This window comes from Jaculus jaculus, chromosome 11, assembly GCF_020740685.1.
Source record: "Jaculus jaculus isolate mJacJac1 chromosome 11, mJacJac1.mat.Y.cur, whole genome shotgun sequence".
NCBI classification, from domain to species: Eukaryota; Metazoa; Chordata; class Mammalia; order Rodentia; family Dipodidae; genus Jaculus; species Jaculus jaculus.
This window is the reverse complement of record NC_059112.1, coordinates 111,306,440-111,334,091: the sequence shown is the minus strand read 5'-3', so window position 1 is coordinate 111,334,091 and position 27,652 is coordinate 111,306,440. Positions and strand designations below refer to the sequence as shown.

General features: G+C 42.8%; 1 protein-coding gene across 2 annotated transcripts in view; it reads right to left on the bottom strand.

Moving 5' to 3' along the window:
- Positions 1–9,485: 9,485 nt before the first annotated feature.
- Meiob (meiosis specific with OB-fold) overlaps positions 9,486–27,652 on the bottom strand; it is a 34,202-nt gene continuing 16,035 nt past the window's right edge. Inside the window, exons 7-13 of one of the 2 annotated variants that reach the window (XM_004652174.2) lie at positions 26,919–26,971; positions 26,743–26,838; positions 23,514–23,615; positions 20,159–20,309; positions 16,637–16,820; positions 12,712–12,798; positions 9,486–9,596 (exon numbers count right to left, since the gene is read on the bottom strand). In XM_004652174.2, the coding sequence (XP_004652231.2) occupies positions 9,486–9,596; positions 12,712–12,798; positions 16,637–16,820; positions 20,159–20,309; positions 23,514–23,615; positions 26,743–26,838; positions 26,919–26,971 (784 nt within the window). The remainder of the gene's footprint in view (positions 9,597–12,711; positions 12,799–16,636; positions 16,821–20,158; positions 20,310–23,513; positions 23,616–26,742; positions 26,839–26,918; positions 26,972–27,652) is intronic. The other variant, XM_004652175.2, reaches the window with a different exon arrangement.

Here is a 27,652-nt window from a genome sequence, read left to right as displayed (position 1 = left end):
GCTGCCTACTAAGGTCCGCTTTCTGGCCCCTCACAGAAGCTAGGGGGTCCCCTCAAACTCTCAAGTGAGTGGGGCCTTGGTGCAGACTAACATTCCCCACAGCTCCTAACGCTTCACTCTTAGGAACACGGAGGCAGGGACCAGCCTGGAAATAGTACTGGACACTTGTTCATTTCCACAGGAGACAAATGGACAAGAAACTCGTCAGCTGACTTGCAATGAAAATTCTAGATGCATTTTGTCAAGTTGTGGAGGAAAATATATGCCAACTTGTACTTGACAACAGTTGTAGAATGTCCCCAACCCCACCACACTCTAGCCAAGATTCAGTATGAGGACTGACTATGGTGGGGTGTTTGTTTGTTTGTTTGTTTGTTTGTTTGTTTGTTTGTTTGTTTTTCCGAGGTAGAGTTTCACTCTAGCCCAGGCTGACCTGGAATTCACTATGCAGTCTCAGGGTGGCCTCAAACTCACAGTGATCCTCCTTCCTCTGCCTTGCAAGTGCTGGGATTAAAGGTGTGTGCCACCACACCCATTAGGTCTATGGTGGTTTTAATTGTATCCCTTTTAATACTTAAGAGGACTGAGAAGAAGGCTGCATGGGTAAAGGCTTCTTAAGCCTGCTGACTGGAGTTCAGATGCCCAGTACCCACATAAAACCATCTATAATCCCAATGTGCATATCTCAATGGGAGGCAAAATCAGAAAAATCCTAATGCTCACAGAGTCTGGCATTCACACAGCCAAACAATGGAGACCCAATCTCAAGCAAGGTGGGAAGAGGGCACCAATCCCAAGGCCTCTGCATGCCCATACACACACATACACACACACAGAGCAATAATAGTGATAATTAAAAATAGTAAAGTAACTGGGCATGGTGGTGCACACCTTTAATCCCAGTACTTAGGAGGCCAAGGTAGGAGGATCACTATGAGTTTGAAGCCAGCCTGAGACTCCACAGTGAATTCCAGGCCAGCCTGGGCTAGAGTGAAACACTACCTTGAAAAACAACCAACCAACCAATTAAAAAAAAAAAAAAAAGTAGGGCTGGGAGATGGCGTGGTGGTTAAGTGTTTGCCTGTCAAGCCTAAGGACCCCAGTTCGAGGCTCAATTCCCCAGGACCCACGTTAGCCAGATGCACAAGGGGGTGCACACGTCTGGAGTTCATTTGCAGAGGCTGGAGGCCCTGGCGCGCCCATTCTCTCTCTCTCCCTCTATCTGTCTTTCTCTCTGTGTCTGTCGCTCTCAAATAAATAAATAAATAAAAATTAAAAAAAAATAAAGATAAATAATTATCATTCATTTAAAGTGCTTTAGACTCATGAGCTTAGTCCATGATAAATAAGTATCACCGTAAGGCTGAGGCTTATAATTTTTGTTAGCCCTCATTTTGGCAATATTGTTATATGAATTGCATAGTTTGAATTTTTTTCTAGAGTTTTATAGTTTCAGTATTTTCTTCTTTCCCTTTAAAATAGATGAAGGTAGCCGGATGTGGTGGCGCATGCCTTTAATCCCAGCACTTGGGAGGCAGAGGTAGGAGGATCACTGTGAGTTCGAGGCCACCCTGAGTCTCCATAGTGAATTCCAGGTCAGCCTGGCCAGAGTGAAACCCTACCTTGAAAAAGCCAAAAAATAAAATAAAATAAAATAAAAATAAAATAGATGAAGGTTTTAGCATGTTTGACTAAGTATACTGAAACAAAATATAAAACTGAGATGCCACTCCAATATATCACCAGATGTGCCAGATAAATGTCAACTTTACTCTCTTTGTTTCTTTCTCTCTCTCTCTCTCTCTCTCTCTCTCTGTGTGTGTGTGTGTGTGTGTGTGGTTTGAGATAGAGACAGGGACAGTAATACAGAGATTGAGTATGGACACACCAGAGCCACTGCAAACAAACTCCAGAGGCATGCACCACATTGTACATCTGGCTTTTTGTGGTACTGGAAATCAAAACTGGGCCATAAGGCTTTGAAAGCAGATGCCTTTAGCCACTGAGCCAGCCCCTCAACTTTAGTATTTATTAATTAATTATTTATTTATTTATTTGCAAGCAGAGAGAGGTAGAAAGAAGAGAGACAGGCAGAATGGGCATGTCAGGGTCTCCAGCTGTTGCAACAAACTCCAGATGCATGCTTAACCGCTAAGCCATCTCTCCAGCCCTATTTATCTTTATTTATTTATTTATTTGCAAGCAGAGAGAGAGAGAGAAAGAGATAGAAACAATGGGCGTGCCACTTTTGCAAACAAACTCCACACATATGTGCCACATTGTGAGTCTGGCTTTACTTGGGAACTGGAGAATCAAACCTAAGCTATTAGGCTTTGCAAGAAAACACCTTAACTGCTGAACCATCTCTCCAGTCTGATATTTATTTTGACCTAATCACATGAGTCTAAGAACCTTCCTAAATGATGTTTATCTTGGACTAAGTACATGCGTCTGGAATGCGCCTTCATGAATATTTATTTATCATAAACTATATGTATGAGTCTAAGTACCTACACGGAGAGCACTGAACAGAACCCTTCACAGGGACAAAACATATAGGAGAGGTTACCCAAATGGAGAGGTATGATAATTTGAATGTATTTCCTCCATAAACTCAGGTTTTTTTTTTTTGTTGTTGTTGTTGCTGTTTGTTTGTTTTTTGTTGTTGTTTTTTGAGGTAGCATCTTGCTCTAGCCCAGGCTGACCTGGAATTTATTATGTGGTCTCAGGGTGGCCTTGAGCTCATGGCAATCCTCCTACCTCTGTCTCCCAAGTGCTGGGAGGCATGCACCACCACACCCTGCACATGAGGTGGTTTTTTAAATATTTATTTTATTTATTTGAGATGGAGAGGAGCAGAGGCAGATAGAGAGAGAATGGGTGTGCCAGGGCCTTCAGCTGCTGCTAACAAACTCCAGATGCATGTGCCACCTTGTGCACCTGGCTTATATGGGTCCTGGGTAATTGAACCTGGGTCTTCTGGCTTACTGCTAAGCCATCCCTCCAGCCCCTCAGGTGTTTTATTAAAGCTTGTCTTCAGCCAGCTGGCTGGAGGAGGGGTCACTGGGGGTGGATCCTGGACTCTACCCCTAAGTGTGTTGGAGGCTGATCTGAATTCCAGCCAAAAAGTATGCAGAGAGATCCGAGCTCTGCCTGAGCCTCTTTTGTTGCTGTCAGTTTTGTACTTGCTACTTTTGGCTTTTGCTGGCTGTTTGGGTGTTTCTCTCTGCTTGGATGCATGGAAGCAACTTCTCCCACCATAGATGGAACTTCCCCTGGATTTGTAAGCTTGAAATAAACCCTTCCTCCCCTCAACTGTGCTTGGTTTCCATGTTTGTCCCAACAACATGAAGCTGACTACCATAGGACAAGGTCTAGGAAAGGAGGGAGATGAAAGATGAACAGCATCATGAATGTAAATTGAGCTACTGGGTTGCAAATGGTTAAAATAGTAAAGTTGTGCTATGTATGTTTCCTAAGAATAAAAACAAAAATGCATACAAAAACCATGACCTGCCGGGCATGGTGGTACATGCCTTTAATCCCAGCACTTTGGAGGCTGAGGTAGGAGGATTGCTGTGAGTTAGAGACCAGCCTGAGACTACAGAGTGAATTCCAGGTCAGCTTGGGCTAGAGGAAGACCCTACCTCAGGAAAAAAAAAAAAAAAAAAAAGTTTGACCTACCAGTTGGAAAATGTGGAATGGGAAATTATGGGTTCTCTTTTTATGTTATTTATGATTTTCTAGCTTTTTATATAACAATTATAAAACTTCATTTAAAAATTGAGAAGCAAAACAACACAGTATTTCTCAGGATGAGTAATGGTATTTCTACTATGTGCAAAAGATGGAATGAATAAACCCACAACACAGAATTGCAAAGGAAACTGTACTGAAATGACCCTGAGGGAAAGTCACCTAATCATTTAACTATTCATAAAAAGCAACATGAGCCCTACAGCTCAGCAGAGGCCAATAGAAAAGCAGTCCCTGGAGCAAGTGGGAAACAAGAAGACATAGCCATTGGTGAGGATGTGCAATGCCTCTTTTCGGTTTCCTTGAGTGCCTGCGTTCTGGCTAATCTGCAATGGAACTTTAGATGCTGGTTAATTTTGCACTTAATTTTAGCCACCGGGACAAGAAGAAATTATTGGCTGATTTTGTAATGTTCATTCACAAAAGTGTGAGTTTTGTGACGCCTTAGACTCAGTGTGGCTTGACACTTGGCCTTGTAGGTTTCTACACCTTGGCAAAGGGCTGGCTTTGTGCTGGTTCTGGGATGTGAGGAGGTAATTGAGAGCCCCCTACTGGCCACATACTGACCGACTGCACCGTGGCTGGAACAGCACTCCAGTGTGCCCACATGAGAATACCTCTCTGTATAGGAAATGAAGTAGCTGAGGCTGGGGACCCAGGAGCCAGATCTAGTGCTCTCAGACCTATTTCTGGGGATGAGAATCCAAACCCTATCTCAGTAGCCCCTACACATCTAGACAGCATCCTCCTCTCACCCTCAGTCCTGAGCTCCTGGTCAAGGGACTTATTTAGGGAGCCAAAAGCCTTGTGCTAAAGGCTTAGTTGCCCTGAATTACTTCTAGGATGTGGGCAGATCAAGAAGGCTCTGACCAATACACCAAGTCAAGACAGCAACTGCTTATCATGAGATGGATTGCCTCTACTACATCTGTAGGAGCCCAGGAGTCATTGTAGAAGAGACTCTCACTGCTCCAGGGAGACATTGGCAGACACGGTGGTCACTCAAATCTCAGCAAACAAATCCAGAGGCTACAGGGGATTCAACATTAAATCAGATTCTAACATGCCCACAAAGGCTCGGGGAACATTGCAGAAGGGGTGGAAAGACTGTAAGAACCACCGGGTAGATAGGATTAGCCTCAGACATGCCTCCCCTCACCACCACACAGACTTAAGAACCCCACAAAATACTCTCAAAATAACAAAAGAAAAAAAAAAGGATGGAGAGATGGGTTAGTGGTCAAGACACTTTCCTGCAAAGCCTAAGGACCCAGGTTCAATACCTCAGTACCCACGTAAACCATATGCAGAAGGTGGCAGAGGTATCTGTAGTTCATTTGCAGTGGCTGGAGGCCTGGTGTGCCCATTCTCTCTCTGTCTGCTTCTTCCTCTCTTTTTTTCTTCCACTCACTCTCAAACAAATAAATAATTTTTTGGGGGGAGCGGGTTTCAAGGTGGGGTCTCACTCTAGCCCAGGCTAACCTGGAATCCACTATGGAGTCCCAGGGTGGCCTCAAACTCATGGCAATCCTCCTACCTCTGCCTCCTGAGTGCTAGGATTAAAGGTGTGTGCCACCATGCCCGGCCAAATATTTTTTAAATAACAGAAAAAATAGAAGCAAGGTGTGGTGGCTCAGGCCTTTAATCTCAGCACTCAGAAAGGTCTCTGAGTTCAAGTCTAGCCTATGCTATAGAGTGAGTTTCAGGTCAGCCTGGACTAGCATGAGACCTTTCCTCACAAAAATTAAGGTAAAGAGGAAACTGAAGAGGTAGGTCAGCGGTATATAATCCCAGCACTCTCAGGGCTGAGCCAGGAAGATTAGAAATTTAGTGCCAGCCTGCTACACAGAAAGAGCCTCCTGAAATGGGGGTGGGGGAGGAGAGAGAAAAAAAAGAAAGAGGAAGAAGGAGGAGAGAAGGAGTGAAATAGAGGGTGGAGGAGAAGAGTGGAGAGGATTGATGAGAGGAGAACGATTTAGGAGGTGAATCCAGTGGAAGGAAGGGCCCCTTGGGGCCTGCTCTTGGTAATCTTATTTTGTTCCAGGTCACCATCTCTCTCTCCTTTCTCCTTCTGTTGCAGTCAGGTTCACATTACTGGCAAAAATCACCCAACCAAAAGCAGCTTGTGGGAAAAAGGTTTATTTTGGCTTACAGACTCGAGGGGAAGCTCTATGATGGCAGGGGAAGAAAATGGCATGAGCAGAGGGTGGACATCACCCGCTGGCAAACATCAGGTGGACAACAGGAACAGGAGAGTGAGTGTGCCAAACACTGGCAAGGGGAAACTGGCTATAACACCCTTAAGCCCGCCCCCAAAAACACACTGCCTCCAGGAGGCGTTAACTTCCAAATCTCCATCAGTTGGGAACCTAGCATTCAGATCACCTACGTTTATGAGGAACACCTGAATCAAACCACCACGTTCTGTCCCTGGCCCCCACAAACTGATAACCATCCAGATGTAAAATGCAATACATTCAGTCCAACTTTAAAAGTTCCCATAGTTTTTATCAATCCTAATGATGTTCAAACATCCCCATAATCCAAGGTCTTTTAACTGAGTCATAATACCAAAATAAAAATAAAAATACCCATAATGGCACAAGATAAACGCTCACTGCAAAAGATGACATTGGGCATAGCAAAGAAATATTCAACCAGAGCTGGAATGGTGGCTTAGCAGTTAAGGCACTTGTCATCAAAGCCTAAGGACCCAGGTTTGATTCTCCAATGCCCACATTAGCCAGATGCACAAGGTGGCACATGCATCTGGAGTTCATTTTCAGTGGCTGGAGACCCTGATGTGCCATTCTCTTTCTCTGTCTCCCCCTCACACTCAAGTAAGTAAATAAATAAAATAAAAATATATTTTTCACTGGGTGTGGTGGCAGAGGTAGGAGGATCACTGTGAGTTCAAGGCCACCCTGAGACTACATAGTGAATTCCAGGTCAGCCTGAGCTACAGTGAGACCCTACCTCAACCCCCCTCCCAAAAAAAGAAAGAAATATTCAACCAATACAAGATTTAAACAGGGCAAACATCAAACTCTGTTAGCTCCAAGTCCAACAACTCTAGTCAGTGAAAAGTCTTCAAGTCAGATAATTCTAACCAGCAACAAGTCTTTGGAGTTCCAACTCCACCCCTCCAGCTAGGCTACTCACAGTCCTGGAAAACTTCATCCAGGCAGTAGCTCTCCTTAGCAGCCATCTCGTGGTCCCAGTATCTCCACTGGGTCTCCATTGCAACCCATGGTTCATCCTCCTAATTCCAATGGATCTTCATGCAAGCATCCAGCAAACCTGCTTCACACTGTCCACAGCCATTTCCAAAATACAAGACCACATTGCAAACTCATTGACCCTCTCTTTCCTGCATTTCTTATACTCCATAATACCAGGTAGGGTGCCAATTTATTAGTCCAGGGGGGAATAAAGCAGACCTGGAAGAACAGGACACTCCTTCAGCACTGAGGCCCCTTCATAGGACTGCATTCTTTCTGTTGTCTCAATGCAGTTCAGCTAGCCAAATCACAATGGTTGTGATCTCCCATACAGCTGCAGCTAAATAGCAGCAGTTTTGGCCCAAAGATTTCTTTCTGTGTCGTGTCTCTCTGCTCACAACAGTCTGTTTCTATGCACTGCAACCCTGCACAGGTTCTCAGGACACAGGCATAACAGCAAGCCTCTCACACAAACTTCTTCTAGCCCAGTCCAGACAAAGCTCCTTTTCACCCTCATAAGTCAAACCTCACAGTCCATAGTTCTTACTGCATTCAGGTCTTGAAACTCTGACCAGAATAATCCATCAAGCTGTACTTACAGCACTGCAAGGTGTCTCTTAGGCCAAGGTTTCAAACAGCAAATGGCACCACTCCTTGGTTACCAACATTACTGCTGCAGTCAGGTTCACAGTGCTGGCATAAATCACTGGATCAAGAACAGCTTATGGGAAAAAGGTTTATTTGAGCTTATAGACTCAAGAAGAAGCTCCAGCTCCATGATTGCAGGGGAAAATGATGGGATGTGCATATGATGGATATCACCCCCTGGCCAACATCAGGTGGACAATAGAAACAGGAGAGTATGCCAAACCCTGGCTAGGGGACGCTGGCTATAATACCCATAAGCCCGCCCCCATCAACACACTACCTCCAGGAGGTATTAATTCCCAAATCTCCATCAGCTGGGAACCTAGCATTCAGAACACCTAAGTTTATAGGGGACACCTGAATCAAACCACTACACCTTCCTCTCCCCTCCCCTCCTCTCCTCTTCGTTCTCTCTCTCTCTCCTTCCCAGCCTCATAAGTTGAGTCTTCTCAAGTCCAAGGCAATGAGACCAATAGACCAGGTCTGGAATTATGAGACAAGATGAATATTTCTACCTTCAAGATTATTTATCTGGTAGGTTGACTAATATAGTCCATGCCTGCTCTTGCTTAGCTCACAACAGATGTGAATCACTGTTCCTTCTTTGTCCCTCCATCCCTGTCACTCTACACTGAACCCCACCTCCTTCCCCAAGAAGGATGTGAGAAAGCTCTTCATCAGGCCATCTTTCTCAGCTTCAACTGGGACACACCAGGATCATCACCTGGTGTTTATCCTTCAAGACTGCATTTAGTAAAAACTAGAGAAAAAATTAGACAAGGCAAGTGTGACACCCAACACCAGCTTCGTGAGAGTTTCCAATACTCACTTTGGGAGTCTGTGTCAGTTCTGAAGTTGGGAGACCCTGCAGGCAGCAGTCAGTGCTCAGCTGAGGGTCTTCACAGAGAGCAGTGATGACACAAGCAGCTCAGTCAGTATAAGCGGAGTGCTGTGCCCTGGGCTGCTACAGAGAAGACTGGCATGAAAAGCCGCTGTTGCCCTAATGTCTTGAGTAGGCAACCTCTTCAAGGTTTTTGAGACTGGAGAACCACTCCTATAGCTTTTGAAGCTGGTCTCCTCCCAGTTGATTCAGGCTCATAAATGTCAACCCTGAGTCAGCAATCCTTTGTAGACAGCAGGTAGCCCCAGTGTGTCATCACTGAAGGTGAGGGCAAGCAACTGCTCTGGCTTGCCTGTGACTGCTGCTGTTCCCATCTGCACCAAGAGCCCTTGCAGTGCCCTGTCAGGCAACAAGTGCTACCACACTTCAGGAAAGACATTTGGAGAGGCTCTAACCTTTTCAGAGCACCAAAACAAAAGAAGAACTTATTCCCATCTGGGAGGAAGAGTAAATCTTTTTTTAAAACTTTTTTTGTTTACTTTTTTTATTTATTTACTTGAGAGTGACAGACAGAGAGAAGGAGGCAGAGAGAGAGAGAGAGAGAGAGAGAGAGAGAGAGAGAGAGAGAGAGAATGGGTGTGCCAGGGCTTCCAGCCACTGCAAACGAACTCCAGATGCGTGGGCCCCCTTGTGCATCTGGCTAACATGGGTCCTGGGGAATCGAGCCTTGAACCGGTGTCCTTAGGCTTCACAGGCAAGCGCTTAACCACTAAGCCATCTCCCCAGCCCAGAGTAACTCTTATTAATACATGGGAACATTTCCAACTTGGGAAAAGATGGCAAAGTAGGTAGAAATGGCCTTCTACGAAGCCAAACAACTCTGAAGGCAACAGTGACCATCCATGAAACACAATGACTACATGTAGACAAAATGCAATTACATCCATAATGATCAAACTAACATTCCATGTTAAGTGTTCAACCCTTGTACTTTTCCAGAGTTTAGAAGAAAATTGGTTTTAAATGTGCCCTTGTCCAGGTAACTTCCTACTTGCTTCAGCAGGATCTGCGAGCTTACAGGAGAGTATGCTAACCTTCAGCCCACCCCTTGCTCTGTGTGAGGAAACAAGCTGAGGGAGAAGAGACAGAGAGAGGGGGTTAGCTTTAAGCATCAACTTTACATACAGTTGAACAGCAATGACCACAAAGAAAGAATGGCAAAACTGTTTTTGTTTTTTTTTCCTTCTGGTGCAGGGGGGTGGCTGTTTGTTTTTTCAAGATAGGGTCTCACTGTAGTCCCAGGCTGGCCTCAAACTCACAGCAATCCTCCTACCTCTGCTTCCCAGGTGCTGGAATTAAAGTGTGTGCCACCATACCCAGTCAAAAAAAAAAAAACAAAAAACTTTTTTTTTTTTTGAGAGCTGGTCTGGCTATGTAGCTCAGGCTGACTTGATCAAAGTCCTGTTCCTCCTGTCTCAGCTTCACAAGTGCTGAGATTATAGACATGCACTTGCCAGACCCAGCTTGGAATCATTTTAATTAGAAGTTATTTTCAATTGAAAAATGAGAAGTACATAAAATGTTCAATCTATATAAACATACTTTGTTGTTTGGGGTTTTTGATTTTGATTTCTTTTTTATTTTTGGTTTTTCAAGGTGGTGTCTCACTCTAGCCCAGGCTGACCTAGAATTCACTCTGTATTCTCAGGCTGGCCTCAAACTCACAGCAATCCTCCTACCTCTACTTCCCTAATGCTGGGATTAAAGGTGTACACCACCACGTTCAGTGGTTTTTAATTTTTTTTGAGACAGGGTCACATGTGGCCTAGAAGTTGGCTATGTAGCCAAAGATGACTTTGAACTCTAGATCCTCCTGTCTCCACCTCCTGAGTGTTAAGATTATAGATGTGAACCACTTTGCCTGGCTGGCACACTTTGTTTTTATTTAATTTGTCAAGTAACATAGATTCTTATTTTTTTTAATTTATTTGCAAACAGAGGGAGGTAAGAGAAAAAGAGAGACCAGAGAGAGAGAGAGTGGCATGTCAGGGCCTCTAGCTGCTGCAAACGAACTTAGATGCATGTGCCAGTTTGTGTACCTGTCTTTACATGGGTACTGAGGAATCAAACCTGGGTTATTAAGCTTTGTAGGCAAGCGCCTTAACCACTGAGAAACCTTTCCAGCCCAGTTTTTATTTTATTTTATTTTTTTTGTTTTTCAAGGTAGGGTCTCACTCTAGTCCAGGCTGACCGGGAACTCACTATGTTGTCTCAGGGTAGCCTTAAACTCATGGCAATCCTCCTACCTCTGCCTCCTGAGTGCTGGGATTAACGGCGTGCGCCACCACACCTGGCATCCAGTTTTTATTTCTTAAATTATCTCTTCTAGGTTTTTTGTTTGTTTGTTTGTTTTGTATTTTAAGAGAGGGTCTCACTCAAAAGAAAATTTAAAAAAAAATTTAAAGCCAGGCATGGTGGTGCACACCCTTAATCCCAGCACTCAGGAGGCAGAGGTAGGAAGACTGCTGTGAATTTGAGGCCAGCCTGGGACTACAGAGTGAGTTCCAAGTCAGCCTGGGCTAGAGTGAGACCCTACCTGAAAAAAAAAAAAAAAAAAAAAAAAAATATATATATATATATATATATATGGTCAGCAGATATCACTCACATAAACGGGAGCTCAGTAACTTTCAGGAGTACAGGAGAAAGCACTGCAAAGCATGGTGGGAAGGAGGTAACACTGGCTAGTTTCCTCTCACAGGTGACCTGGGAAGGAGAGCAGGAGCTTGTCATGCATTCGTCTGCTTCCCACATCTTCAGGAAGATTCTGTGATCCTCCAACACCAAGGGTTGCTGGTGCCTCAGGAGTCAGTGCCCGTTCTTCACAGCTGTAGGGTCACAGAATCTTTCAGGCTGAGAGAAGCTCACTAACTTCCTGGGGTCGTTCACACAGGCTGAGATATGATGGGACTGGGTTCACACCCCCATGCATTTCAACTCAAAAGGTAGGAGCTGAGCTGCTATTTTTTACTTCCCTGAAGTGAGCTTGCGCATGGCCCCAGTTTTCACTCCAGTTCTAAAGTTGACATCAAAGCAGTTTTTGTTTTGTTTTGTTTTTTATTTTTAAGGCAAGCCCAACAGACTGACCTCCCCTTTTTTTTATGTGAGAGAGAGAGAGAGAGAGAAAGATATGGATAGATAGAGAGAGAGAGAAAGAGAGAAAGAGAGAGAGAGAGAGAGAGAGAGACTGAGAACTGGCTCAAGCCAATTCAGGGCCTCAAGCCACTGTAACCTAGCTCCAGACATGTGCAACGCCTTGAGCACATGTGTGACCTTGTGCCTTGTGTTACCTTTGTGCATCTAGCTTATGTGGGACCTGGAGAGTTGAACATGGGTCCTTAGGCCTCACAGGCAAGTGCCTTAACTGCTAAGCCATCTCTCCAATTCAGGACATTTCTTTATTAGTCTACTTGGTGTCATTTCTAACTCCCTTTGTACTATGTGGGGAAACCTAATTGTTGCCATTGTTTTTATGGTAGCCAAATCTTTCTGCACATCTGGGAACTGGAAATTTTTATTTTATTTATTTTACTTTTTCTTTCTCCCCCGCACCCCCGAGGTAGTGTCTCACTCTAGCCCAGGCTGACCTGGAATTCACTATGTAGTCTCAGGCTGGCCTCGAACTCACACTGATCTTCCTACCACTGCCTCCCAAATGCTGGGATTAAAGGCATGCACAACCATGCCCATCTTGTTTTTATTTTTTCATTTTGAGTCAGGGTTTTACTCTATCCCATGCTGACCTGGAATTCACTCTGTAGCACCAGACTGGCCTAGATTCACAGCAATTCTCCTACCTCAGTCTCAAGAGTGCTGGGATTAAAGGCATGAGCCATCATAATTCACTTCTGAACTTCATTAAAAATAATAAATTCTTGAGTTGGGGAGATGGCTCAATAGACCAGGTGCTTGTCTGCAAAGCCTAATGACCCCAGATTTGATTTCCCAGTACCCATGTGAAGCTGAAGGCCCTGGTGTGCCCATTCTCTCTGTGTCTCTTTTTCTCTCTGTCTCTTCTGCTTGCAAATGAATGAAAAATAAACAATAAATTCTGGGCTGGGGTGAAACTCAGGAGTGGAGCACTTGCTAAGGATTTAAAATGCCATTGGTTCACTCTGAAAAAAAATCATATATATGTATATACTTTTGGATTTATAAAATAACCCTACCATAAAATACACTCACCTTTAAATAAAGTTTGCTTCTTTCCAAAAGGAACTTCCACTTCAGTGTTGTTTTCTGTTCACTTGTCATTGCAAGAAACTCATTCACCTGGTGAACAAAAAGATCAAATAAATAGGGCTGGGGAGATGGTTCCATGGTCAAAAGCACTTGCTTGCAAAGCCTGCTGGCCTGGGTTCAATCCCCAGTACCCATGTAAAGCCAGATTCACAAAGTGGTTCATGGGTGTAGGATTTATTTATACTGGCAAGAGGACCTAGCATGCCCATAACACTCTCTCTCATAAATAAATAAACAAACATTTTCATTTATTTATTTATAAGTAGAGAGGTGAGAGAGAGAGAGTGAAAGAGAGAGAGAGAATGTGGGCATGCCAGGGCCTCTAGTCACTGCAAATGAACTCCAGATATTTGCTCCTCTTTCTGCATCTGGCTTTACATGGGTACTGGGGAATCAAACATGGATTGTTAGACTTTGCAGGCAAGTGCCTTAACTGCTGAGCCATATCTCCAGCCCCAATAAAAATATATTTTTTTTCAAGGTAGGGTCTCACTCTAGCCCAAACTGTCCTCGAACTCACTCAGTAGACCCAGGCTGGCCTCAAACTCATGTTGATCCTCCTACCTCTGCCTCCCAAGTGCTGAGATTAAAGGTATGTGCCACCATGCCCAGCCCAATAAAAATATTTTTAAGGACTAGAGATGGCTTAGTGGTTAAGGAACTTGCCTGCAAAGCTTAAGGACCCAGGTTTGATCCCCCAGTACCCACATAAGCCAGATATACAAAATGGCACATGCATCTGGAGTTTGTTTGCAGTGGCTAGAGGACCTGGCATATCCATTCTCTCTCACACATCATCTGCCTCTCTCTCAAATAAATAAATAAAATATATAAAATATTTTTAAAAAAATTAAACAGGCTGGAGGGGTGACTTAGTGGTTAAGGTGCTTGTCTACAAAGCCAAAGGACCCAGGTTCAATTCCCCAGGACCCACGTTAGCCAGATGCACAAGGGGGCGCATGCATCTGGAGTTTGTTTGCAGTGGCTAGAAGCCCTGGCATACCCATTCTCATTCTCTCCCTCTCTCTGCCTCTAATAACTAAATTTAAAAAAAATTTAAAGATTAAACAAATATTTCTAGAGCATACATAGATGACTCACTTTGACAAAACTTGCTCAGTAGAATAGGAATTTTATTCCTAGTAATTATGGCTCAATTCTTTTGACAGAGTAGATAAGGCACCAAAGGCTATTACCAGAAGTTCTAAAGCCAGTTAGGGGTTTAGCAGGGAAAACTCCTCTCAATACAGTGGAAGCAGAATTTGGAGTTAACATTTGATGGTAAATTTTAAACATATGTTTTTTATTTGGACTCCAGAGATGGCTTAGTTGTTAAGGTGCTTACCTGCAAAGCCTAAGGATCTAGGTTCCATTCCCCAGTACCCACATAAACCAGATACACAAGGTGGTGCATGCATTTGGAGTTCATTTGCAGTGCTAGAGGCCCTAGTGTGCCCATTCTCTTTCTTTCTTCCCCCTTCCCCTCCCTCTCCACCTGCCTCTTTCTCAAATAAATAAATAAATTTTTTTTTTTTTTTGATTTTTCAAGGTAGGGTCTTGCTCTAACTGAGGCTGACCTGGAATTCACTATGTAGTCTCAGACTGGCCTCGAACTCATGGCAATCCTCCTTCCTACCTCTGCCTCCCAAGTGCTGGGATTAAAAGCATGCACCACCATGCCTGGCTTAAATGTTTTTTTTAATTAAAAAAAAAATGGGCTGGAGGGATGGCTTAGTGGTTAAGGCATTTGCCTGCAAAGCCAAAGAACCTAGGTTTGATTCCCCAGGACCCATGTTAGCCAGATGCACAAGGGGGTGCACTCATCTGGAGTTCATTTGCAGTGGCTGGAGGCCCTGGCACACCCATTATATCTCTTTCTCTCTGTGTTTCTCTGTCAAATAAATAAATAAAAATAAAATATATTTAAATTTTTCTTTCTTGGGCCGGAGAGATGGCTTAGTGGTTAAGTGCTTGCCTGTGAAGTCCAAGGACCCCAGTTTGAGGCTCGATTCCCCAGGACCCATGTTAGCCAGATGCACAAGGGGATGCATGCATCTGGAGTTCGTTTGCAATGGCTGGAGGCCCTGGCATGCCCATTCTCTCTCTCTCTGCCTCTTTCTCTCTCTGCTGCTCTCAAATAAATAAATAAAAATGAACAAAAATTTTTTTTCTTTCTTTCTTTAAGAGAGATTTTGCCGGCGTGGTTGCACACACCTTTAATCACAGCACTAGGGAGGCAGAGGTAGGAGGATCGCCATAAATTCAAGGCCACCCTGAGACTATGTAGTGAATTCCAGGTCAGCCTGTGCTACAGTTAAACCCTACCTTGAAAAACTAAATAAATAAGTAAATAAATAAATAAAATAAAAAAGAGAGAGAGAAATGGGTGCAGCAGAGCCTCCAGCCACTGCAAACAAACTTCAGATGCATGTACCACTTTGTGTATCTGGTTTTATGTGGGTACTTGGAATCAAACCTGGGTCCTTAGGCTTTGCTGGCAAGTGCCTTGACTGCTAAACCATCTCTCCAGCCCTGAGGTTAAGTTTTATGACCTGGTTTTAATCATAAAAACTATGCCAGAAGCCAGATGTGGTGGCATACACCTTTAATCCCAGCACTGGAGAGGCAGAAGTAAGAAGTAAGAGGATCACTGAATTTAAGGCCCACCTGAGACTACAGAGTTTCAGGTCAGCCTGTGCTACAGTGAGACCCTACCTTGGAAAAAAACAAAAACATGCCAATCTCCAAGTGCCTGTAGCTACAGACCATGGGGAGAACACAAGCTGGGAAAGAGAAATTTTGCCAACCAGTATAGCCTCCTGGCATAGCATGTGTGTCAATCAACATCTCCAGCATGTTTACTCATCATTCCCTGACTATATAAGGTATCAAACTTAGTCCTCCATCTGGCTGAAGGCCTCAGTGGATATTTATAATAGTCAAGATTAGCTGGGATTTTAATAGATCATGTAACTACTTGTCCATTCAAATCATGGTGTTTAAAGCCAGGTGTGGTGGCCCACGCCTGTAATCCCAGCACCCGGGAGGCAGAGGTAGGAGGATTGCAGTGAGTTTGAGGCCAGCCTGAGCCTACATAGTGAATTCCTGACCAGCCTGGGCCAGACTCAACCTCGAAAAACAAACAAACAAACAAATTTTATTTATATATATATATATATATAATATATAATATATATATATATTGTTTAAACCAAGATGGCTTTTCCCAGACCTCTTTATTTTATTTTATGTAAATATTTTATATTTATTTATTTGACAAAGAAAGAGGGAATGAGGAAGGGAGGGACAGAGAGAGAGAGAGAGAGAGAAAGAATGGGTGCACCAGGGCCTCCAGCCACTGCAGACGAACTCCAGACGCATATACTCCCTTCTGCATCTGGCTAATGCGGGTCCTGGAGAATTGAACCTGGGTCCTTTGGCTTTGCAGGCAAATACCTTAGCCACTAAGCCATCCCTCCAGCTCCAGACCTCTTTATTAATTAACTGATTTCTATCAAATATTCAACAAAGTAATCTATACTTCTGAGAGTACAATTTTCTTCCAACTGCATGATGCATATGACCTTTATAGCAATTACCTTCTTGTTGCTGGGATAAAACACTCAACCAGAGGCAATGTATGGGATGAAAGGGTTTACTTTGGCTCATAGTTTTAAAAAATATTTTATTTGAGAGAGAAAGAAGCAGACAGAGAAGAAAAAGAAAAAGAGAGAGAGAGAGAGAATGGACATGCCAGGCCTCCAGCCTGAGCTAGAGACCCTACCTCGAAAAAAACAAAATCTATAACTTAAGGAGGAATATTCAATTTGGAAATAATTCTAGACATTTCTTCCTTTTTGCTCTTTACCGTGCAGCCCAAAGTTTCTTCAGCAACACTTCCCGTAAGACTGCAAGAATGGAGTGTTCCTGTATGGTCGGTAAGATCAATCAGCATATCAAAGCTGAGAAAAACAGATTTAAGTCCAGAAGAATCTTTGTTGCAAATTGTACAAGTGTTGGAGGCTTCATTTACAAGATAACCACAGCTGGAGCTGAAAAGAAACACAGGCTATAACAATGTAATAATCCTAGGTGACACATTTGGTCGTTAGCAGAGTTAGCCCTTAAAAAGTACAGCACAGGCCAGGTGTGCTGGTGCATGTCTTTAATCTCAGCATTAAGCAATTAAAAAAAACAAAAAACGAAACCAAAAAAAATATCACAAAATGGGCTAGAGATGGCTTAGTGGTTAAGTGCTTGTCTGTGAAGCCTAAGGATCCTGATTCAAGGCTGGGTTCCCCAGTACCCACATAAGCCAGATGCACAAGATGGAGCATGCGTCTGAAGTTTGTTTGCAGTGGCTGGAGTCTCTGGCGCGCCCATTCTCTCCCCCACCCTTCTTTCTCTGTCTGTTGCTCTCATTAAGAAAAAAAAAAAACAAAAAATCCCAGCATTAGAGAGGCAGAGGTAGGAGGATCACCATTTCAAGGCCATCCTGAGACTACATAGTTAATTCCAGGTCAGCCTGTACCAGAGGGAGACCCTACCTCGAAAAAAAAAAAATCTAAGCACAGTCCAGGTGTGGTGGTAGACGCCTTTAATTCCAGCACTTGGGAGGCAGAAGTAGGAGGATTGTCATGAGTTTGAGGCCACCCTGAGACTACATAGTGAATTCCAGGTCAGCCTGGGCTAGAGCAAGACCTTACCTTGAAAAAAAACAAAAGCAAACAAACAAAAAATAATTGAGCCTGAGTGCTCACTGAAGCTCAGGCTGCACAGAAAGTGAGGCACGCACGGAAACAACACGACTCATTTCCAGCATGCAACACCAGCCTCATTGTCTGCTTCCTTCCTTCCTGAGACCTAGCTGTCTCTTTCCCTATGGGCTCTTCCTGATGTCTACCCTAGCCAGCACACTGGAAATTCTTTTTTTTTTTTTTTTAATTTTTTTTTTTTTTTTTTTTTGAGAGCGACAGATGAGAGAAAGACAGATAGAGGGAGAGAGAGAATGGGCGCGCCAGGGCTTCCAGCCTCTGCAAACGAACTCCAGACGCGTGCGCCCCCTTGTGCATCTGGCTAACGTGGGACCTGGGGAACCGAGCCTCGAACCGGGGTCCTTAGGCTTCACAGGCAAGCGCTTAACCGCTAAACCATCTCTCCAGCCCTACACTGGAAATTCTGAGGGCAGAAATTGTGCTCACCACATAGGTCTGCAGCATCCTCTGTCCACACACAGAGAAACTGCATGCAAATAAATCTTTTTTAAAAGATCCATAGAGAAACTTTTATAATTTTTTAGATGTTTCTTGCCAAAGCATCATCACTTGGTTAAGATTATTAAATCTTCTGGAGTTTACTTTTTATGTAAGGAGTTACTAATGGTGACCAGGAGAGGCTGGAGAGTGTGGTAGTTTGTAAAATGTCCCTCATAACCCGTGTGGTTGGAGTAGTTGGTCCCCAGCTGGTGGCAATTTAGGAAGGTTATTGTGCTTTTGGGAGGTGGAACCCTCCTGGAGGAGGTGTGTCACACTGAGGGTAGGCTTTAGGGTAACAGTCCAGTTCCAAGCCCAGCACTTAGACTACTTTTTTCTGCTGCTGTGGAGCTGTGACACTGAGCTGCCAGTCATGCTTTCCTTGCCATGACGAAACTTCCTCTCAAAAGTAAAACCAGGGATGGAGAGATTGCACAGTGGTTAAGGCATTTGCCTGTAAAGCCTAACGGTCAGGTTCAATTACCCAATATCCACATAAAACCAGATGCACAAATTGGCACATGCATCTGGAGTTTACTTGCAATGGCTGGAGGCCTGGCATGTCCATTCTCTCTCTCTCTCTCTCTCTCTCTCTCTCTTTCTTTTTTCTTTTTCCTCTCTGTCTGCTTCTTTCTCTCTCAAATAAAATATTTTTTAAAACTATGAGCCAAAGTAAACCCTTTCCTCCCATACATTGCCTCTGGTTGAGTGTTTTATCCCAGCAACAAGAAGGTAATTGCTATAAAGGTCATATGCATCATGCAGTTGGAAGAAAATTGAAGCACTGTTATCATATTGCTTGCTATAAGACATGACAAGCAAAACTGTTTTCTGACAAATTATAAGACAAGTCTGTCATCACAGATAAAAGTTTCAGGGATTCAGGGTTTATTATTATCATCTTTTAGGATTGCAGAAATATGGTGGTCCTATTTTACTTTGTCACTGTGTGTGTTGCTAGGAATTGAGCCCACAGCCTCATTTGTGTTAGGTAAGTACTATACTGAGCTACATACCCAGCTCTAAAAGTCAGTTCTAATCTTTGAATCTAAATAGTTTGGCATAGAAACTTTTTCTTTTCAGTTTTTTCAAGGTAGGGTCTCACTCTAGCCAAGGATAACCTGGGACTCACAGTAGTTCTAGACTAGCCTCGAATTCAGAGCAATCCTCCTAACCCTGCCTCTCAAGTGCTGGGATTAAACGTATGTGCTACCACACCTAGCTCTGAAACTTTTAATTACAGTTTATTCATTTATATATTTCTTTCAAATAACTACTGTTATGGCAAAGAATAGCTTTAACTACTGTGGAGTCTATATTTGTTACTATTTCTTCTACTTCTTCTTTTTTTTCAAAATAGGGTCTTACTGTAGCCCAGGGTAACCTGGAACTCACTGTGGTCACATGCTGGCTTCAAACTCCCAGAGATCTACCTCTGCCTCCCGAGTGCTGGTATCGACAGCATGCACCACCATACCCGGCCATACCCGGCTAATTATTTCTTTTAAAAATAAAGTTATAGGGGATTGGAGAGATGGCTTAGTGGCTAAGACATTTGCCTGCAAAGCCAAAGGACCCAGGTTTGATTCTCCAGGACCCACATAAGCCAGATGCACAAAGTGATACATGCATCTGGAGTTTGTTTCCAGTGGCTAGAGGCTCTAGTGTGCCCATTCTCCCTCTTCTTCTCTTCTCTTCCTCTCTCCCTCCCTCCTTCTCTGCCTTTCTCTCAAATAAATAAAAATAAGAATAAAATATTAAAAAATAAGTAAATAAAAAATAAATTTACCTGGCAGGCCCATTCTCTGTATCTCCCCCTCTCAAATAAATATGTAAATAAATAGAATAATAAAAACGTTAAAAATGAATTTACTGGGCTAGAGAGGTGGCTTAGTGGTTAAGGCGTTTGCCTGCAAAGCCAAAGGATCCCAGTTCAACTTTCCAGGACCCACATAAGCCAGATGTAAAAGGGGGTGCATGTGTCTGGAGTTCGTTTGCAGTGGCTGGAGGCCCTGGCATGCCCATTCTCTCTCTCTCTCTCTTTCTCTCTATCAAATAAATAAAATATATTTAAAAAAAACTGAATTTAGTAAAAATGAAATGTCAATAATAAAATTTTAAAAATGAAGTGTCTTTACCATCTATTTCTCACTACTTTCGTAGTTTCATCATCAATGTTCAGTGTAGAAATGTAAGCATAAAGAATGCCATAGAAAGGGTCAGCGTTTCCTTCAGTCTTCACGTTTGTCTTTAATTGTTTCACTGTATAGACATCAACTATAGTATTCACTAAAAAAAAAAACACAAACATTCCAGCTCCATATAAATTGTAAGACCTACAAAGGATTCCATACAAATAGAAATGCTATGATGTTCAAATAAGAACATTCAAGTAGCTTAACAGAAATGTTCTATTTGCTGTATCAACACTGATAATATAAATGCATATAAAACTACAAAATAAGCAAAAATGAAAATGAGAAGTTAGTTGTCATTAGATAAAGAATTTCTGGAGCTGGGTGTGGTGGTGCACGCCTTTAATCCTAGCACTTGGGAGGCAGAGGTAGGAGTATCACTTTGAGTTCGAGGATACCCTGAGACTACATAGTGAATTCCAGGTCAGCCTGGACCAAAGTGAGACCCTACCTCGAAAGACCAAAAAAAAAAAAAAAAAAAAAAGATTTTTCTGGGCTTGACAGATGGCTTAGTGGTTAAGACACTTGCCTGTGAAGCCTAAAGACCCATGTTTGGTTCTCCAAGTCCCATGTAAGCCAGATGCACAAGGTGATGCAAGCATGCAAGGTTGCATATGCACACAAGTTGGTGCACATGTCTGAAGTTCAATTACAGTAGCTAGAGGCCCTGGCGTGCCAACTCTCTCTCTTTCATTACGAAAAGGCCAGTCTAGGCCTGGTGTGGTGGCACACGTCTTTAATCCCACCACTCTGGAGGCAGAGGTAGGAGAGGATCACTGTGAGTACGTGGCCAACCTGAGACTACATAGTGAATTTCAGGTCAGCCTGTGCTAGAGTGAGACCGTACCTCAAAAAAAGGGGGAGGGGGTTGGAGAGATGGCTTGGCATTTAAGGTGTTTGCCTGCAAAGCCAAAGGATCATGGTTCAATTCTCCAGTACCCACATAAGCCAGATGCACAAGGGGCCACATGCATCTGGAGTTCATTTGCAGTGGCTGGAGGCCCTTGTGTGCCCATTCTTTCTCTCTCTCTCTCTCTTTCTCTCTCTCTCTCTCTGCCTCTTTCTGTCTGTCTGTCTCTTTCAAGTAAATAAAAAATTAAATTAAAAAAGGCCAATCTGAAAAAAAAAAGGTCAATCTGTTGGGCTTTCCTAAAAATTTTTTTTTAATTAATAAATAGGGGCTGGAAAGATAGCTTATCAGTTAAGTGCTTGCCTGTGAAGCCTAAGGACCCCAGTTCAAGGCTTGATTCTCCAGGACCCACGTAAGCCAGATGCACAAGGCAGTGTATACATCTGGAGTTAGTTTGCAATGGCTGGAGACCCTGACATGCCCATTCTCTCTCTCTCTCTCTCTCTCTCTCTGCCTCTGTCTCTCTGTGTCTGTTTGTCACTCTCAAATAAATAAATAAAAATAAACAAATAAAATAAATAGCTGAGCGTGGTGGCGCATGCCTTTAATCCCAGCACTGGGAGGCAGAGGTAGGGGGATCGCTGTGAGTTCAAGACCACCCTGAGACTCCATAGTGAATTCCAGGTTAGCCTGGGCTAGAGCGAGACCCTATCAAAAAAAAAAAAAAGAAAGAAAGAAAGAAAGAAAGAAAGAAAGAAAGAAAGAAAGAAAGAAAGAAAAGAAAGAAATTTCACTCTAGCTCAGGCTCACTATATAGTCTCAGGGTGGCCTCAAACCAACAGCCATCCTCCTACTCACTCTAGCCCAGGCTGACCTGGAATTCACTGTGTAGCCTCAAGGAAGCCTTGAACTCACAGTGATTCACCTATCACACAGTGAGATCCTACCTCAAAAAAACAAAAATAAATCAATAAATAAATGAGGATCACCATGAGTTCAAAGCCACCTGAGACTACATACTGAATTCCAGGTCAGCCTGGGCTAAAGCGAAGCCCTACCTCAAAAAAATAATAATAATAAAGCATTTCTGACCATCAAATGATAGTATGAAAAAGGTAAGAAGTGGAGATATGGCTCAGAGGTTAAAGGCACTTGTTTGTAAAACCTGACATCTTAAAGATGGCGACCGCCTAGCTGCGCTGCAAATCCCGAGGAAAGAAAGATAGATGCAGATCCTAAGGACAGAGCCACCCCATCATACCTCAAAAGGGCCCCGACTGAAACTAAGGAAAATTGGCCAGACAAGCAAGGGTGCTGTTTTCCTGATGAACTGGATACCAGCACAAGGGGAAAGGAGACCAACACAGAGAAAAATCAACTCCTACCAAATCAGAGAGCCAGAGCCTCAGAGGCCCCCAACACCTCATCACTAAAGCAGACCAAAAATGAAACCAACATGGCTCAGGGAAATTTGCGGAAGAGGGGGCAGAAAGAATGTCAGGGCCACATGTTGGGTCATGATATGCAGAGACATTTATCGTACCAATAACTGTGGGCTAACTCCACAATACATGACCCATATACCTCAACAAGGAGGGGCCAATGGGGAGGTGGTAGGTCACGGATGAGCCTAATAATGGTACCAAACTGCCTGTATTTGCTGAATACAAAACTAACAAAATAATAATAATAATAATAATAATAATAATAATAATAATAATAATAAAAACCCTGACATCCTGGGCTTAATTCCCTAGTACCCATGTAAAGCCAGATGCACAAAGTAGTACATGCATCTGGAGTTTGTTTGCAGTGACAGGAGGCCCTGGCAATCTCATACTCACTCACTCTCTTTCTCTCTCTCTGCCTGCTTCTTTCTGTTTCATAAACAAATAAACAAATAAGTTCATTTGCAGCAGCTGAAGGCCCTGGTGCATCCATTTCTCTAGCCCTTTCTCTAGCTGCCTTTCTCTCTCTCTAGAATAAATAAAACAAATTACAAAAGAAACCTCTTGCAAAAAAAGTGGAAATACAGTAGTTAATAAAATATATTTTACCACACCAAATCAAAACTTTGTAGATTCAATCTCCATGCCACCACACCCAGATTATCCACTTTTGGTTTTTAAAAGGAGATTGAAGCCGGGCATGGTGGCACACGCATTTAATCCCAGCACACAGGAGGCAGAGTAGGAGGATCGCCATGAGTTCGAGGCCACCCTGAGACTACATAGGAATTCCAGGTCAGCCTGAGCTAGAGTGAGACCCTACCTTGAAAAAAACAAACGAAAAAAACCCAAAAGTGGTACAGCACTTGCCTAGCATGTATTAGGTCCCGAGTCTGACCTCCAACACTGAAAAATAATTACTCTCCTCTCTCTATATATATGTGCACATATTATATTTATCTCTTTAGGTGTAACAAAAGGTATTTTAAAGGTCACTTACAGTTTATGGATTCTTTTAAATAACTGTCAAGTTCATCAGCCAGCACATTTGTTTCCTTATTTTCTCTTATAAAATTCAGTAGAATATTAGCTTCTGGAGTATCTTAAATTAAAAAAAATGACAAAAAAGCAAACTGATTATTTTTAAAATAATTATGTTTTTAAAATTATTTTTGTCAAAAGTGAAGTGAGCTGGCTATGGTGGCATATGCCTTTAATCCCAGCACTCAGGAAGCAGAAATAGGAGGATCGCTGTGAGTTCAAGGCCACCCTGAGACTCGAGTGAATTCCAGGTCAGCTGGGCTAGAGGGAGACCCTACCTTGAAAAATAAAAACAACAAAAAAAGTGAAGCCATATAAGAATGTAACTAAACAGAATATAATTCAGCCATTAGCAATGTGAGGGAGAATTTTTTTTTTTTTTTTTTTGAGTCTCACTCTAGACCAGGCTGGCCTGGAATTCACTATGTGGTCTTAGACTGACCTCAAACTCCTAGTGATCCTCCTACCTCTGCTTCCCAAGTGCTGAGATTAAAGGCGTGCACCTCCATGCCTGGCATGAGGGAGAATTCTGATAAAAATGGAGAAATGTATACCAGGTGTTGCCCATGAAAAGAGAAGCTTGGCCTTAGGAGGAAGAGGTAGAAGGATCCTTGCAAGTTCAAGGCCAAACTGGAACTAGAGAGTGAGTTCCAAGTCAGCCTGGGGTATAGTAAGGTCCTACCTCAAAACAAACAAACAAAACAAAGAGCAGCTTTGTAGAACTATCTGGTATAAAACTCTTCTTAACTGAAAAACAATATACAAAATTATCTGGAAGAATATATGTAACAGACATAATTATTTCTATATAGTAGTTTTATAGGTTCCTTTTAATTCTTTTATGTAGTCCCTGATTTTATTGTTTAAAGATAGGATCCAGCTATGTAGATCAGGCTGGCTTCAGACTCACAGAGATCTGCCTGCCTTTACCACCTGAGGGTTGAGATTACAGGTGTGAGCTACCATGCCTGTCTTTTTTCTGTCAGTTGACCAGAAAGCAAGAAAAAGCTATGCTGCACACAGCCCTATGGAAGAGAGATGTCTTCAATGGTGGTAAACAGTAGTGGACATTGCAAACCTTAAGGCTAGCCAGCCAGACCAAATGTGTTAAGTGGTGCAACAGTGGCATGTCTGTTATCGGGGAACCCAACAACTCTCTAATTTGATTGGAGGCCCATTCCATTGGAGGGAATACATTCCTGGTGCTGAACACCTAGTCAAAAGCCTATAGAAGGGGCGGTCATAAGCCCTAGGGGAGTAATGCCTGCTGTTGTCTGGCTAAATGAATATATTATGCCCACCAAACTGCCCTGTAAACACTTTTCTTAGTGTTTATGCCCAAATATTAATGATAGTATCATTTGTGGTTAGAGAAGCTTCTCTTTCCATATGGCAGTGACCACTGGGATGACTCAAAAGTCACCATAGTGCTGAGAAGAAATGACAGTGGAGTGTTTAGCACTAAGACATTTCTATCACACCTTCCAAGATTCAGAGTCCATTGCCAGAAGAGGTGGTGGAAAGAATGTAAGAGCCAAAGGAAGGGTAAAAGTGCTTATAATACAATCTTCAGACACAAAATGTCCTTGACATCCATGATCTCACAGTGCCTGACACTACCTACACAAGAGCTTTATAATAGGAAGAAAAGAGGATGACATCAAAATAAAAGAGAGACTAATTGAAAGGGGGGAGGGATTTGATGCAAGGTGGATTTGAGAGGGGAAGAAATGGGATAAGGGAGGGAATTGTTTATTGTCTATAATTATGGAAGCTGTCAATAAAAAGTTTTTTTTAAAAAATGAGGGCCAGGCATGGTGGCACATGCCTTTAATCCCAGCACTCAGAAGGCAGAGGTAGGAGGACCGTCATGAGTTTGAGGCCACCCAGAGACTACATAGTGAATTCCAGGTCAGCCTAGGCTAGAGTGAGACCCTACCTCAAAAAACAACAAAAAGAGAAAAAAGAAAAATAAAAGAAAGAAACCAGGTGTTTTTTGTTTGTTTGCTATGGCAATGTTTATTGTTTTTGAAACAGGGTCTCATGTAGCCCAGGATGGCCTCAAACTCACTATGTTGTTGACGCTTGTCTTGCTACCACAATCAGACCAATGAGCCTGTTGGAACCAAAGCTGGCCAAAAGGGTAGAGTGCAGACCCCTACTAAGGAGAAGGTGACCAGACTGTCTTGGGCAGAGAAGAGGTGGGGAGACAGAATTCCCACACTTAGAGCAGAGGAAGGAAAAGGAAAATATAACATCTTGTCTAGGCTCTAAACCTAAGCCATTTATAGGTTCTTAATTTCTACAAGGTAGGTATACCCAGAAAATTTAAAATATGGCTGACTTAAACAAGCAATCAAGTTTAAACACCCTTATGAATACTCTTCATTATATTTTTCTCTTTGAAAGAATATATTCAAGAGCTCTAATGTACAACTATCAACTATAATTAGTAATACTATAATGCAATATTGTTTTGCATTTTTTTTTTTTACTTTTATTTATTTGAGAGAGAGAGTTTGGGTACACTAGAGTGCCTTCTGCCACTGCATACCAACTCCAGGCGCATCTACCACTTTGTGCATCTGGCTTTATGTAGGTACTGGGAAACTGAGCCCAAGCAGGCAGACATTGTAAGCAAGCACCTTTAACTGCTGAGCCATTTTCCCAAGCCCCTTGTTCTGCATTCTTGAAAAATCCTGAGTGCAGATCTTAAGTGTTTTCACTGCTCCCCCCCAACAAAGCTAAGTCTTATGGTTTTGATATAAAATGCTCCCCACAACCTCCTGGACATAACGGCCATGCTTACAGTCCTAGCACTTGGAAGGCGGAGGTAAGAGGATCAGAAGTTCTAGGTCAGGGCTGAAGAGATGGCTCAGGGGTTTCCCAGCCTGTGGTGTTATTGAGAGGTAATTGGCTCCTGATAGTTCTGGCCTCATCAATGGGTTAATCTATTGATGAATGCATAGCTGAATGGGCTATAGAACGCAGGGCCCAATTAGAGTGGAATGTCTCTGAAGGGTATACTTACCCCTGACCCCTTCCTGTTTATCTTTTTGCTTCTCAGTCACCATAAAGTAAGTAGCTTTTTACAATCCAAGTCGCATTGTCATTCTTAAATACAGCATGCAGATTTGGCACATGTTCATGATCATTTCCAAAACAGTGAGCACCAAAAAGCTGTTTACCTGGATTAGTTGTGATAATTGTTTTTGAGATCACCGTGGCTGTCATGCAGTTCTGAAATTTGTTAAAACTTATTCGTACATCTGAAGCAAATATCACTGTTTGGAGAAAACATTTTAAAATTAACATGTGAGGGAATAAAATGACAAATATTATGAATACAACCATTGAATTATACCTGTTTCTCGTGGCACCCAGCTCTGTGCAAGTAGAATGGATTCATTATCCCAACTGCATTTGTTTAAAAGGAAGTGATACAAAGTGAATATCTTAGAAAAATCTGGTAGTAATGCATTCCTCCCAAAAAGACCCCCTAAAAAACTAACACATTAAAAAACATGCCTCATGGGTTAACAATTCCCAGGTAGTCAAAGACAGAAGCTAAGACAGTGTGCCAAACATCTATGTGTCAGTGACTCTTCAGCGTATTTGTCCCAACACGAGTTCTGCACTTAGTTACTTCCCAGCACTTGGTCACTCCCGACTAGATAGAACTAAATAACTAAAAGAATAAAGTCTTTAAAGTCAAACGTTCTAACCCAAATGGATAAATAGCTCTGGTGACTTGATGGACAGAAAGCACTTTCCAGACTGTTTTGGTACCCAATACTCAGGCATGGGCCACCACATCTGGCCCACTAAGCCATTCTATGCCATCTAAAGCAGAGCCTATAACAACATTCAAGAGAGAGGTTTTGGGCTGGAGAGATTGCTTAGTGGTTAAGGCACTTGCCTGCAAAGCCAAAGGACTTTGGTTCAATTCCCCAGGACCCACATAAGCCAGATGCACAAGGAGTTCATTTGCAGGGGCTAGAGGCCCTGGTGCACCCATTTTCTCTCTCTGCCCCTCTCTCTCTCAAATAAATTAAATTAAATAATAAAAAGAGAGAGAGAAAGAGGTTAAGCTGGGCA